The 14656-nt window shown below is 39.6% G+C and overlaps 2 protein-coding genes across 2 annotated transcripts in view; one reads left to right on the forward strand and one right to left on the reverse strand.

Moving 5' to 3' along the window:
* LOC140242769 (cell division cycle 5-like protein) overlaps positions 1–4918 on the forward strand; it is a 34395-nt gene extending 29477 nt beyond the window's left edge. Inside the window, exons 14-16 of the mRNA XM_072322528.1 lie at positions 901–1098; positions 1857–2069; positions 2922–4918. Of these exons, the coding sequence (XP_072178629.1) occupies positions 901–1098; positions 1857–2069; positions 2922–3056 (546 nt within the window). The 3' untranslated portion in view covers positions 3057–4918. The remainder of the gene's footprint in view (positions 1–900; positions 1099–1856; positions 2070–2921) is intronic.
* Positions 4919–5025: 107 nt separating this feature from the next.
* Positions 5026–14296, reverse strand: LOC140243015 (pre-mRNA-splicing factor syf2-like). Its single transcript, XM_072322755.1, has 7 exons — positions 14258–14296; positions 11235–11363; positions 10483–10608; positions 9842–9959; positions 9244–9334; positions 8137–8235; positions 5026–7410 (listed from the first exon to the last, which is right to left on the reverse strand). Exons 1-7 carry the CDS (start codon positions 14294–14296, stop codon positions 7245–7247), a joined length of 768 nt encoding a protein of 255 aa, XP_072178856.1. The 3' UTR covers positions 5026–7244.
* Positions 14297–14656: the final 360 nt, after the last annotated feature.

The raw sequence follows: 14656 nt of genomic DNA on the forward strand, positions 1-14656 counted from the left end.
TGGATTTTCGTCAAACTTGGTAGGTAGCATCCCTAGGGAGTCAGGATCTCAATTTATCAAAATGGGCACCATGCCCCACCCAGAGGGCCCCAGGGGGCCCCAATCCCCCCAAATTAAGGAATCTTAAAAAAAGGTGGGCCCTTATTGTACATTTTCGTCTTCTACTTGAGGATGCCTGGTCAAATTTTGGCAGAGCTGTGAATGATTTAGATTAGTGACTGCGTGAAAAGTGAACTTGCGATACTCAGGTGAGCTAAGTGGGCTAAGTGGAGGGAGCACAATGTGTAGATTAGTGTGGTGATACCTTTAATTTGCAGAAGTATGTTTGAAATACCCGACCCCGCAGAGTGTGCATTTGCCATTACTTTGCCTCTACAGTTTGTCATTATAAGATTTCTCCCCTTTTAATACTCTGAAAGGATAGCGTTATGCCACATTTTAACACATGCCAACCACAAAGATAATATGAGAGGATTATGAGGGGGGAAAAAAGTAGTAGTGCAAATTGATTCTTTTCCTTCTGCCCTCATTGTAGTGAGATGAGATAAATGGTTGTCAAAATGTGAGGGGAAAAAAATGTAACCTATACTCAGTATTGCTTCTTTTCTCATTATTTTGCTGTTGTCTTTTTTTTTTGTGACAGTTTGTATTGACACTAAAATATTACCATAGGGCAGGGTGAAAATTGTTGCAGAGAAAAAATGGGAAGAAAGTCGTCATCGCCTATTTTTTACATGGTCCATTCAAACGTAGACCCAGTAGTCCTGTGGTTACTTGGTCACTTATGAACATGTAATGTTGCATCCATGGCTGTGTGAAATACATCCAAACTCTCTCAACTCAAACTCGAACTGGGAATGAATCCTTGTCCATTCATACTGGTTTGTGTGTGCCATGCAGGCTAGAGAGCTGCTACAGGGGGAGATGGAGGTGGTGAAGGCAGGCATGGCCCACGGAGACCTGCCCCAGGAAGCCTACACCCAGGTATGGGAGGAGTGCCTCAGCCAGGTCCTCTATATCCCCTCCAAGAACAGGTACACCAGGGCCAACGCTGCCAGCAAGAAGGACCGCATCGAGTCCGCCGAGAAGAAACTGGAGGTAATTTGAAAAAGGGCAAAAATGATGCAACTGAATCAACTCTTTTCCAATGCACTGCATTTTCCTGAACCAATTCTGTGTTCAGCAGTTCTTTGAGCGTTTGAATTCTTGTGGCAAACCAACCAATTTAATTCCTCTCATTCTTGCAAACTTCATTTTCAATCAGAGTGCTTACGGTCATTTGATCTGTACTGATGTGAATCCCTCAGGTGGAATATATTTGATTTGATTTGATTTGATTTGATTTGATTTATTTCTGCTTGATTCCATTACATCAGATATGATTATGTACAGGTCATTTATGACAAACAGTATATCGACACATGTATTTCACATGTATTTAATGAAATGTCATACATTACATGTTTCTGTAAATTTTGGTCTGTAGTTCCATTCATGTTTGTAATTTATTATTCACGGAGGACTTAGTAATCTTATTTTATATACTTAACATTATCATCACTTCTACCAGTTAGTACTTTATGTGCCGCCTTTAACAATGGGAATGTGTAAGTGCAATCATTCAAATTACAGGATCAGTTATGAGTAATCAAACAATAGTTATAGCTGTTACTAATATATGCTAGTCCATATATGCACTTTGATTATTACTGGCTATAAACCCGTTGAGGACAAGTCTTGAGTATACTCGAGCAAGTGTCTATGGGAAATGTGTGTCGTAGCCAAATCAGCCCATCCTCAATGGGTTAACACCTCTCCCTCTCTTGTGCCCCCCCCCCCCCTCCCCCCACTTCCAGACCAACCGTGGCGTCATGACCCGGGAGGCCAAGCGAGCGGCCAAGCTGGAGAAGAAGCTGAAGATCCTACTGGGGGGCTACCAGTCCCGCTCCCAGGGCCTGGCCAAGCAGCTGGGTGAGCTGCAGGAGGAGGCGGAGCAGGCCTACGTGGAGCTGGGCACCTTCCAAGAGCTGCAGAGGAACGAGGACCAAGCCATTCCCCGTAGGATGGAGGTAAGGAGCGAAGGGGGAAGTGTCGAGAATCTCCGGCTCTTGTATTAAAGGAGGAGATGTTTCATTGGTGCTGTACATACTACTGTAAAAGATGTTATTTTCACATACAGATATTTTCACTAATGAGGTCACAGACATTTTTGTGAGGTAATTTTTTGTTTGTGGTTTGACACTGAGGCTACATAAGTGCACTTACCCTGTCTGTTTACTCCGCCAATTTACTGTACATGTACTCAGTATATGACTGAGTACACAAAGATGAGATCAAATGGCGATATTTTTGTGTGTTCTTTAAGTCTGTTGCCCAACAGTGATTCGCGAAATTCGCAGAAATTAAACCCTCCCGAAAATAACAGCTTTCACAGTATTCCCTCAGAAGAAGGATATTGTGGTATGCTTTGGCAAATGCAGCAATTTCTGAGATCACTGACTGGTACAGTAGAACCTTGTTGTATAGAGGTCAGATATAACATACGATTTTGCAAAGTCTTTATTTTGCAGAATATGATCAGATTATCATGAGGCTGGTAAAGCCCTGCTTTTATATATATGACGAAGTGTTCTGATACTAAGCTGCATTTTCATTTTTTTTTTTTAAGCAAATGTCAACCTATGCTGTTAATCATTTGGACATGGTAGCTCTGCATCAAAAAGCACAAAACTGGTGTGCTCATATTGTCTGTGACAGGAAAAGCTAGGCATGGTAAGCTACTGCAGTGTGAAATGTAGCTGAAGCATTAGCACATTCCAAGTTGCCCTACATTTCCTCCATATATCCAAGGTGTTTGTAAGATGCAGCATTCACCCTCCTCCACTCTCTCTCTCATTTCCGTACTTCACCCTCCTTTTCAGTCGCTCACGGAGGACGTCAAACGTCAGAGCGACCGCGAGAGGGAGCTACAGCAGCGCTACTCTGACCTGATGTTTGAGCGGGAGATGCTGAACGCACAGATACAGAAGCTGGAGATGCAACACGGAGTGCGATGAAAGCAGAAACCAACGAAACAAAATGAATTGAAACAAAAGAGCAAGCAGGATTTCTCGGCCGGCAAACGCCAGCGTAGCATTTGCAGTGCCGACAGCTCAGGACACTAAAAAGACAAGGCATTCTTCAATATCTGGTCGAGAGATATGGAAAAAATGGTCGATCACCCCCCCCCCCCCCCCTTCCTCTAAGTGGGTCATGTTGACTGTCTAAAAAAGTATGTGACAGCAAGGACAGTGTTTGCAGATAGATAATCAATGGTGATAAGTGATCAATTTTAGTAATAATAATTGCTCTAATGATAATACACTAATCTTGAGTATCAGTATAGGAGTCCATATGTGCTCAACCTCAGACCCCTCAAAAGCAAGGGGGAGGGAAAATATAAGAGAAGGGAAGTATATGTGAGGTTTTCCCTTTTTTTTTTTTGTTCATTTGTTTTACTTTTTGGGAGTGTTTGTAATTATGTCTGCAATAGTTGAACTTGGAAGTTGGTATGTTTTGTGTGAATGAAGGTCACTTTTGCTGGGATGGCTGATCAAATCACATGTTCTGCAAAGAGTCATCATTTGTGCCATTTTGCATTTAAGACCCTTTGATGCTTAGATTGGAATGATAGACTATTAATTCCGGGATAAAAACGCAACAATTCTATGTAATAATGTTATTGAATATTCAATATACAAATGTTCATGGACTCTTTTTTTTTTTTTTTGCCACAATGTAATCATAATTGAGACAAATGCCATTCTTTGATAATCATTTTTCTTCCTGGTATTGCAATTGATGATGTCTGTTTATCCACCAAAATTGACAGTGAAATGAAGTGTAGATTCTTTGTGACATTCCACCAAATTACTTTGTACTGCAGCGCAGTGTAGTGACTGAAGCTTCATCGGCACCTTTGCTCAAAAAAAAAAGAAAAAAAAAAGGTACATACATGGAAATTAATGAGGTACCGTTATGATACCAGATATTTGTATAAAAGTGCCAATAGCATATTGTAGCGAGTAGCTGCCTTAGCTCCATGGCTTTATGAGGTAAGAGACCCCTTTTGCTTGACCAATTTTGGAATCCAATCGAGCATGCTGGCTTTTTTAAATCTCCAGGTCAGGGGTGCAAAAATATACTCTTTGTGTGCAACAGTACCGGTATTGTATCCTTGATTTAAGAAGAAACAACCAAAAAAAAAAAGAAAAGAGGGGGGCATGACCAGTTTTGTGAACATACAGTGTTTGACCATGTACAATTTACGACAAACCACTGGGTACTGTACATTTCAGAAAGTGAGAAGAAGGCTGAAAATATTCAGCAGTGCAGGCTGGTCCCGTTGTTTTGTAAGAGTTAAAGCTCAAGAAATTTCTCACTCTCAAGGGAAGAGAAGGCAGGATTATTCATGAATAAATTCTGCGTGTTCTGTAAATAGCTTTCAAAGAAATACATATACGCACATAAGAGAGCAGCGGGTCATCATTCAAGCTCAAGATAAAATCCTAGTATTAACAATGACGTGAATCATTATCCTGTATTTTGATGTACATGACGTTCATAATGACGTGAATTATCCTGTATTTTGATGTACATGTATGTTCATTGATGGTGTAACTCCTCCATGCATTTGCATTGTGGCAACAGTGTACACTTACCGGTAATCGTGATGGAAAAGCCACGAATATAATGCTTCAATAGCACAAGGCATCCCATCATCCGCACTGAAAATACATTTGTAAATACACAGTGTATCATGTGTAAATATTTTCCATGTGTAGATATACACAGACACACACACATGCAAGCTTAGGTGCATACATGTACTAATTTGCATCAATAAAACACTTGTATTTTTGTCTCAAGACAATATCTTCTGGTTATTGCTCATCATGATGTGTTATTGGTTGTTGTGATATTTATACAATGTATTGAGAGAAAAGGAACTGAGAATAAGAACAGAGTTGACTCGGGATCATCACATATCAGGAAAAAAGAAAACAGTTTATTTATCATCATTATCACATATTAAATGTGTTCATTTTTTTTTTCTTTTTCTTTTTTTTTACATTTTACAAATCAATTCAGCAGTCTCATGCTTGGCTCACTCTCTCCCTCTCCCCCCTTCTCTCTCTCTCTGTCGCACGCACACACACACACACACACATCATTGATACAATACTTCTACTTACTGGTACTCAAAATGTCTGTAATAGTTATATATATTCTAGAGACATATGTGTCAAGGATTATATATGATAGATATCGAATGACACTGCGCACTGGGCAAATAAGAGTGGACTTCCCAAGGTAGCTAACCCTCTGAACTTGACTGTGCATACTTTCCATCTGGCTGTACAGGTCTAAACAATCAATATGCAACAGTTATGCATACGCTTCTTTTTTTTCTCATAGAATTTACATCGGTAAAGAAAAAAAAACAACAAAGAGGGATTGCAGTGTTCAATATTACAGATACTGGCATGTCCTTACACAAATCACCACATTTGATCTTGCTATCTCTGGGTGTACAGACTTTCATATTTCGTTGTACTATATTCCAAATTTGATGAAATACCATAAAATGCCAATACCGTATACTGTAAAACGAGGAATGTTCGCGTGCATTTTAATTTCGCGAATTTCGCGAGCGCCAAGATTCGCGAAATTAAAATGCACGCGAAAGTTCTTGTCCACACTATATGCATTGAATGCCAGTGGCAGTTCGCGAAAATTTCATGCCGCAAAAAAGGCCGTCAGCTCCAATTCGCGAAAAATTCATGCCGCGAATATATCATGTTTTACAGTATGTCAGGGGTGTGACAGTACTTTCAAGAAAACAATCGTTAGCGTAGAAGAAAAAAAAAAAAACTAAAGTGCATTAAACAGTGAAAATTTCAATGAATTTGAAGTGTCGTTAAAGTCTGAAAATGGGTTGAATGGTTGAATGAAGAAATCTGAAATCAGATTACACTGAACTATCACATCCATGATATATAGACATCAAACTGGAGTTTGCTGAATGGTCTGTGATGTACACTGGCATTTAGCGATCACTCATAAACGCATGTTGTACCTAAACCTTGATCTAGTAAATTATGTCACATATTCCAAGTTTGGTAAGTTTAACAAGATATTTCTTTATTTAGTATGTGTGTGTGTGTGGGGGGGGGGGGGGGGGGGCTGGCAAACTTGTGGTTTGGCCCAGTAAACTGTGTACAATGTACTTTAAAATACACTTGCCGCTATGGGCAAGAACTACGAGACAGATAAGCACCCTTAACTGCGCCTGGTGTGAAAAAAAAAAGGAACAGTACAGAGACCAACAATGTGATTGACATAAAGCATGTGGCACTGATAAGGGCTTCCCACATTCAGTCATAAAACACAACCTTTCATAGGTCAATGAGGGACACAAGGCCATCTAGCTACATAAATGGTTTCCACACAACATTTTACAGTAGCGACAAGAAGTTCAAAATTGAAGCCACATTGAAACTATCCCTTTTGGCTACCTCAACAGGAAGCTCGGCATCTAGCGTAGGCCTACCACTTACGAAAAAAGGGTCTGACTGCACAACCAGTGGAACACTTGAGCACTAAAACTCTGCACAAACTTCCAGGTGTCTCATATGCACATATACAAGATGATGATGATGATTTTTTTTTTCAAAATATGTAAAGTTAGAGCCCACACACAAAACATCAATGCTCCACTCTTGTTCCTCATCACTATCTCCATCCCAACTATGGTGGAACCTTGGTTACACAGAGGTCAGAAATAACAAAACCCTCTTCTTACAAGGTAGCTAACATCGTAGCAGGTCCAAAATCTTTATATATCTTTTTTTTTTTTTGTACCCTTATATAGTGAGAAACCTGTTGTTACGAGGTAATTGTCATGGTTTTGTGGTCCTCATTACAATTTACAGCAAGGTTCCCCTGTACATCGTCACTCTCTTGTCTCAAATTCGCTCGGTGAAAGCATCCGGCTCCCTACATCCTCTCATTGTCTCGCATTCTGCTCCAACCTTGATCTCTGCCGCTATTCCATCTGCTGCCCAAGTGATGCTCAATTCGTCAGCCCAGGTCATTCAGGCCCAGGCTGCGCGTAAACGAGCAATAATAGTCCCACATGTACCAACAGTGAGTGAGATCCTCGGTCTGTCGGAGTCCATTCTACTACTTCCCTCTTCATCCTCTTACACGGCCGTCCCCCTCTCCAGGTTTTGCTTGATCTCGGCGGTGTACTTGCCATAGAAGCGCTCGATCTTCTTGTTGAATCGCATGTTCCTCTCGTTGATGTAGTCGACGTCGTCCTCCTCATTGAAGGCTCTTCTTCTGCTGTACTTGGCTTTCTTCTCGATCCTGAGATGGAGATTGAAATAAAAAGGTGTAACAATTGCGGGAAAAACAAAATAAACCACAAATGACTGTAATAAAAATTAAAAATTTTGGTTGAATCCTGCTCAAAGTTAATTGCTATGCTGTGATCAGATTTGAGATCTGGGCCCGACTGCATAAAGTTGAGATCAAGCAAGTCCCCGAAATTTCTAAGCACTGTTGCATAAAATGATGCAATCAAACGTTAGTGAGCAAATCAAACATAAGTCTGTGAATACTCACTTCTGATTGGCTGATGTCTGGCTTACGTTTGATTGCATCTATTTTACGCGACAGGATCAGGCCCTGATTTCATGGGACTCTCTTTTCCACCATGTTCTCACAATTTGGGCACATTTTATATCTGCAGACAACATGTTCTATGCATCACTACAACAACTTGACCACAACCGGATTATGAAGAACTAATATGACAGTGTGCATGTTCTAACTTGAAGGATGCAACAGCATTCCGTCACTTGATGACATTTCGTTATATGCCCCAGGGCAGCATTTGCTTTCAAAAACTGTCTCCAACATTGTCAATCTCAACAAGAAATTGTCTCTCACCGTGAGATGTCGTTTTAACTCTTCATATGAGTGTTGGGTGAAATAGAAAGACAACTTAGTGCTATTTCATATAGATCACTTCTTATGAGTATTGGGTACAATAGAAAGTGTTACTTCAAATAGACCAGTTCTTCTACTCACTGTTTTTCCAAGTCTTCCACCATCCTATTGATACCCTCCTCCGTGTCTTGAAACTCAACCTGCGTCAGAGTGTTTTGATCGGGATAAAGGTCCTCTCCTCTGCACATACAAAAAAAAAATAATAGTAATGAAATAAAGAAGAAAAATTGCATGTTTTGGTTGTACACCTAGCAACATTTGAAAAGTCTGTTAATACATGTATGCATGGAAAATGAGTGCATCTTCTGGAATGGCAGACAGAAAATAGATTAACAAATTTTCTGTGAAAAAAAAAAAAAAATAGCAGAATCATGATTACAAGTCTATCCAATTTAATGAGATTCATACTATATTACAACATAGTCGAAATGAGCATGGAAATATAATCTCAAATCAAACTACCTCGTTATCAAGAGATGGGACATTTTGGTAATATGTACAAATTCCCTAGTAGAAAGCCCATCACAACTTCGATTGCCTCACACCTGCTATATGATGCTCATGATGATGTCATTTATGCATAGGGCAGTACTTCTCCTAGTGCACTCTGTGCACGTACACATACAATATGCACGCACACACACACACACATGTACAACATGCGGTGATAAGTGCATCGCATCGATCTTTACAATCTTCAAACATGATCTCACAGGCAAAGTAAAGCTTTACCCGAGGAGCTTTCACTTTACCTCGCTATAACAGGCTTGATTAACTATGTTCGTCTTTGTTTAGAAATCACAAAATTTATCTCGTTATGGCTGTTACTTTGTAATAGCCGATCTTGCTACATTTGTATGAGAGGAGCATTTTACACAGACTTATGTGGAGGGAAATTTGGGACCACAAAATTTTCCTCATAATAACCAATATCTTGTTACAACAGTGTTTGTTATATCGAGTTTCCCCTGTAATTGATTCTACAAACATGGTGAAGCACTTGAAAGGCTTGGTCTCCAGATGATGACTTCGTTCTCAGAGTCTCAACTAAGTTATCACCAGCAATGATCTTAACAAGTAACAGGATATGACCAACCAAGGTCTAATCTAACAGTGATATACAGCGTAAATCCATTATGATGTTTCCAGACATTTTTCAGGTCATAATGATACTGAATAAGCACTTACAATTTCTCCTTCTGCCTTTCATAGTTCTGAAGGTCAGGCTTCATCTGTTTTGTCAGCCGCTGGTACTGTCTGAAAGTTGCTTGCTCATAGTCTAAAAGGATGGAAAATTACAGAAAACATAGGAAAAAAGACTATCAACTGGAAGTTTGATAAAAAAAAAAGACAGATTGCTGGCTCTATGCCTAATATTCAAGACTAAGCATATCTACATTTTTGAAGAAAAAAAAAAAAAAACATTGTATAGAAATCTAATAATCATTTGGACATTTGTGGTATATTATCAAATGCAATGAAAAAAAAAAAGAGAGAAGATGCCATTAATATACCATCTCATCATGGAAAATTACATTTCAAACACGACATATTATGTATTATCTTTACAAGAGAGAAAAAAAAAAGAGTGCACAGATTTAGTATTAAAAAAAAAGAAAAAAAAAAAAGGACACTTAATTTTTTGCTGCCTGAGTCAAAAATACAGCAAATTTGACCTTGGAGAAAGAGGAGTTACATACAAAGTCAATTCAACACCACACATGGAGATGAACCGAGTTTGAGTGAAGGACAAGGAAAAACACTGCTGGGGGTCTAATGCACTGACCTGCAAAGCCCTGGTCGGGATTCCTCTTCTTCTTCTTCTTCTCAAACCTCTCCGCATCCTCGGCCGACACGTCCAAAAGTCTCATCCTGTCGTAGTCTTCTCCACGAGCAGCTGCAGCCTGTGAGGGTAGATGGAGAGTGAAGGCGGTATTCAAGATGCTTAATAAAACCATGTTTAGCTACGCCATGTAATGCAGGACGGAATAAGTCGGAAGAAAAGTAGTACTGTTCTCTTGTGAACACTACCACCTTTTTATTGTGATCTGAAGAATTCAGTGTGCTTACTCGAGAGCCAAAACTCTGTCAAGTCTGTATAGACGAGGGGATACATCTTTCTTCTGCATTCTATTTTGCATATAAGAATGCAAACAAAACCTAGCAAAATTTGAATGGACTGTTGCTTACTTCTAGTTGCACCTGTATTGATTTCTTGCACCAAGATATCAAAATGAGGCGATTTTATGCTTTTTGTTTGTCTCTTTATTTTTCTAATCCAATGCAATATACATTGTATCTGATTAAGAAATGAGAATAAGCAATGAAACATGTAATGTATCCTTATTCACATCAAATGCAGTCTCACAGACACATAGTTTCCCTCCTCCATGGAGAGGCTATGCTCCAAGAAGTGTTGACATTTACCTTTCTCTCTTCTTCGTCTTTGAGAATCCACTCCGATCGTCGCTTCTGAGCCTCGTGGTTAGCCGGCAGCTTGTTCCTTCTGTCCTCCTCCACCACCTCCACATGATTCATCTTGCGCGCTTCATTCTGTTGCAGGATACAAAAGCCATTATGAAAATGAAATGGTATTTGCAGACATTCCCAATTCACGTTCCATGTGTGATCTGCAGGATCAAGATATATCTGCAAAGAACTCAGTCAAAAAAAAAAAAAATAGGCACTACAGCGTTTGGGAATTACACCCACCTAACAATTGATGAATTGCACGTTCCACCACACTACAACAGCAATACGTTACAAAGTTCTGAGCAGCATCTTTGCACATCTATACCAAGTGTGGGGCATTCTTTCTGTAATAGTGTTGGAGGAAACATCTCTTCTAAGCTTCCCTGTTTATACTGTTGACTTGCACAAATAAAGACCAAATGAAATTGATTTTGGTCATTATAGCAATTAGTTCATGAGAACAACTTTAGAAACTATAAAGTTTTCTTACAAAGGTCATTTGAAGATACTTACATCAAATCACACTTTTTACAAAATATCATTCAAAAGGCCAAAGACTAAGTTACGGAATCAATGATATGATAATAAATTCAAAACAAAAGTCAAAGTACATGGCTTTCAAAGCAGCCCCCTACTAAAAGAACATTCCTTGATGTTGGCATAAGGTACATTGTGCAGAAAATAATATCACAAGGTTCTTTTCTAACCCTTCGCAAATGCAAGTTCTTCAGTCTGTTCATTCGTTCCGCTTTCTTCTGGGCCGCAGATTTGACCCCCGACCCTGAAGCCGACCCTTCTGGGATGTCAGGGTCCCCTGAAGCAGAGGATGGAGTATCCTATAACAGTAAATAAAACACAAACACAACAATTTTCATTATCACAAAAAAAAGTTCCTCTGTTATTATCAGTAGATGACAACTCACACATTTATTGTAAGAGATGCAAAAGGTATTCATGACATCAGGCTGTGAACATAGAGTAGAATCTACATCAGACATTTTTTTTTTTTTATTAACCTTTTACACGCTTTTGTGCATGGTCTAACCTTGGTGCTGGTGCCTATCACAAGTGTCAAATAAGCCATGCAGTGTGCTAACCGATTGATTGAACCAAATCACTCCAAGTCCAATGGCAATATCAACTCTCAGACACTACTCCTCTGCAAGAGACAAGAGTCTAGTCTACTGACATGCTGTGTGATGCCACAATGGCCAGTTCAATATTATTTTCTTTCTTCGCCCCTTTGTCAAAATATCCTTCTTTTTAAATTCTTAGTAATACTAGAATTCTCCACATTGGTACATGGTACAACAAAAAAAAAAGGCAATGCACGTAGAATACTAACGTTGTTGGACGATTTACACACCATACAGCAGACGTCACACCTTTTATCATTCATTGTTTATAAATTAGAGCACCAAACAAGCAGTCACAGCCACGTACTAAGATCCAATACACATAGAGTAACTGCGTCAGTAAGCGGCCATGCAGTCGTTCGCGGCAGGTACAACATACACGGTAATATACAGCTAAACACAGCATTGCACTGTTACATGCACACTACACATATACTAACACACTAGCAATCAACAAAAACCAACTGATAAAATGGGCACGATCTCTGACGAAAGTGAAATTTTCTCACCTAAATGACAACATATCGCATCCACAATGAAATTTTCGGTACTTCTTAACATAACAGTTAAGAAACAATGGTCCAAGAAACTGGATTTTTTTTCGTTTTCTCGATGTTCATGGATTTTGAAAACATATCCTCACGTAAAATAGAATTTTCGCGAGCCGATGTGGGCCGCCATTTTTTCCAGAAAGTGGATGTTACCATCGAAAAAAATGAGAAAAACACGAGAAAGACATCAACAACAGCGCCAGAAGTGCGATCTTGTTTACGGCCAATGCATGTGCGCACGCTATTTTCACGTGCTTTCGCAATGGAAATTGGCGCTTACGCAATGTTCGCGAGACATGTGAAGGCGTTCAGCTAAAGATCGCGGAGCACGCGCGTATTGCATAGGGATTGTACATCGTGCCGCAAGCAGAAATACTACGTCACATATCGCCCTTATCGGCAAAAATTGTGCCGGGTTTTGCCCTGGTAAATCATGAAAACTGCGTTGGTCAATGGTAAATTTCTTTCATGAAAACAACTGCGTTAATGAATAATCTTGTCTATGATATATGAAATGGTTGAAAATAATTTGCCTGATTTGTTTACAAGTTGGAAAAACTAACAATGGATGCTTAAACTGCCGCAAACGGGATATTTTACTCTAACGTGACACGTAACAAAATAAAGCAGTGTTGTATCAGTGTTGTCTTACTTATTCGATCGTTTTTTTGTTACAACCGTCGTTGTTTGCTTTTTGAAGTTCATTATATGTATATAGTATAGAGTAAAATATCCCGTTTGCGGCAGTTTAAGCATTCCAACTTGTAAACAAATCAGGCAAATTATTTTCAACCATTTCATATATCATAGACAAGATTATTGATTAACGCAACTGTTTTCATAAAAGAAATTTTCCATTGACCAACGCAGTTTTCATGATTTACCAGGGCAAAACCCGGCACAATTTTCGCCGATAAGGGCGATATGCGACGTAGTATTTCTGCTTGCGGCACGATGTACAATCCCTATGTAATACGCGCGTGCTCCGCGATCTGTAGCTGAACGCCTTCACATGTCTCGCGAACATTGCGTAAGCGCAATTCCCATTGCAAAAGCACGTGAAAATAGCGGGCGCACATGCATTGGCCGCAAACAAGATCGCAAATCTGTTGGTGTTGTTGATGTCTTTCTCGTGTTTTTCGCACTTTTTTTTCGATGGTAACATCCACTTTCCGAAAAAAATGGCGGCCCACATCGGCTCGCGAAAGTTCTATTTTACGTGAGGATACGTTTTCAAAATCCATGAACATCGAGAAAACGACAAAAAATCCAGTTTCTTGGACCATTGTTTCTAAGTGTTATGTTAAGAAGTGCCGAAAATTTCATTTTGGATGCGATATGTTGTCATTTAGGTGAGAAAATTTCACTTTCGTCAGAGATCGTGCCCATTTTAATGGTTAGTTTTTGTTGATTGCTAGTGTGTTATTATGTGTAGTGTGCATACTCAGTGCAGTGCTGTGTTTAGCGGTATATTACCGTGTATGCTGTACCTGCCGCGAACGGCTGCAAGGCCGCATACTGCCGTAGTTACTCTATATAGGCCTATGCTTTCTGTATTACATCTTTATTTATGGCTTTGTTTAGCCATAAAACATTTACTTGTTTGTTATTCTTCCATGCCCCCTGGCGGGGCCGTTCAAGAATAAAATTCATTGTCATTGTCATTGTCATTGTCATCTCGCGCGCGTGGACGCGCAGTACGCGGCCGCAGCAGCATATGATAGGTACAAACGTACTGCACAACGCAACGCGGTGGCTCCCATCCCAGTGTGTACTATGTCTATACTTATTAATACTAAATTACTAAGCAAAAAGGAGCGCGAGCGCCTAGTCGGTTGCTAGTGCAGTGGTTTGTATTGACCTCAATATATGGCAATGCAGTTGCAGGTTCTTACACCAAATCATTCGGTTTCTCCACTGTATATCTTTCACCTATGACTACGACCAATAAAGGGGAACATTTGAGAAACCACCCAAACTTCCGACACCATGTGTATGTGAGTTTCCCGATATGCGAAAGCTTGTTATTCTCGATTTGCTTACCTTAGAAGACAAATCTGACTTTGTTGTGGAAGCTGCCATTTTTACAAGATTTATGACCTTCTTCAAAAAATTAATTGTCCACGTGCTACTTTTTGGGACTTTTTAGCAACATAAATCATCAAATAAAATTTTAATATCTTTTTAAACTAAAATTAGAATTTCAATGTTTTATTTATCCCTCAAATTATTTTTGCTGCCAATTAAATTCCTCCAAGAATGTAAAGATTTTGTACGAGACGACGAGCAAACCAGCGCAAAGCTAGCATTTGCCTTTGATACTCGTAATCCGCTTCCCTGGCTTGCCCTCGCATTGCATTGTATTACACTTACTGGTGTGTACGTACATAGGACGCATCATGCGGCCGGGTGATCCTACTGCATGATCTTGCATTCGCATGT

The sequence above is a fragment of the Diadema setosum genome, chromosome 19 (genome assembly GCF_964275005.1).
Source record: "Diadema setosum chromosome 19, eeDiaSeto1, whole genome shotgun sequence".
NCBI classification, from domain to species: Eukaryota; Metazoa; Echinodermata; class Echinoidea; order Diadematoida; family Diadematidae; genus Diadema; species Diadema setosum.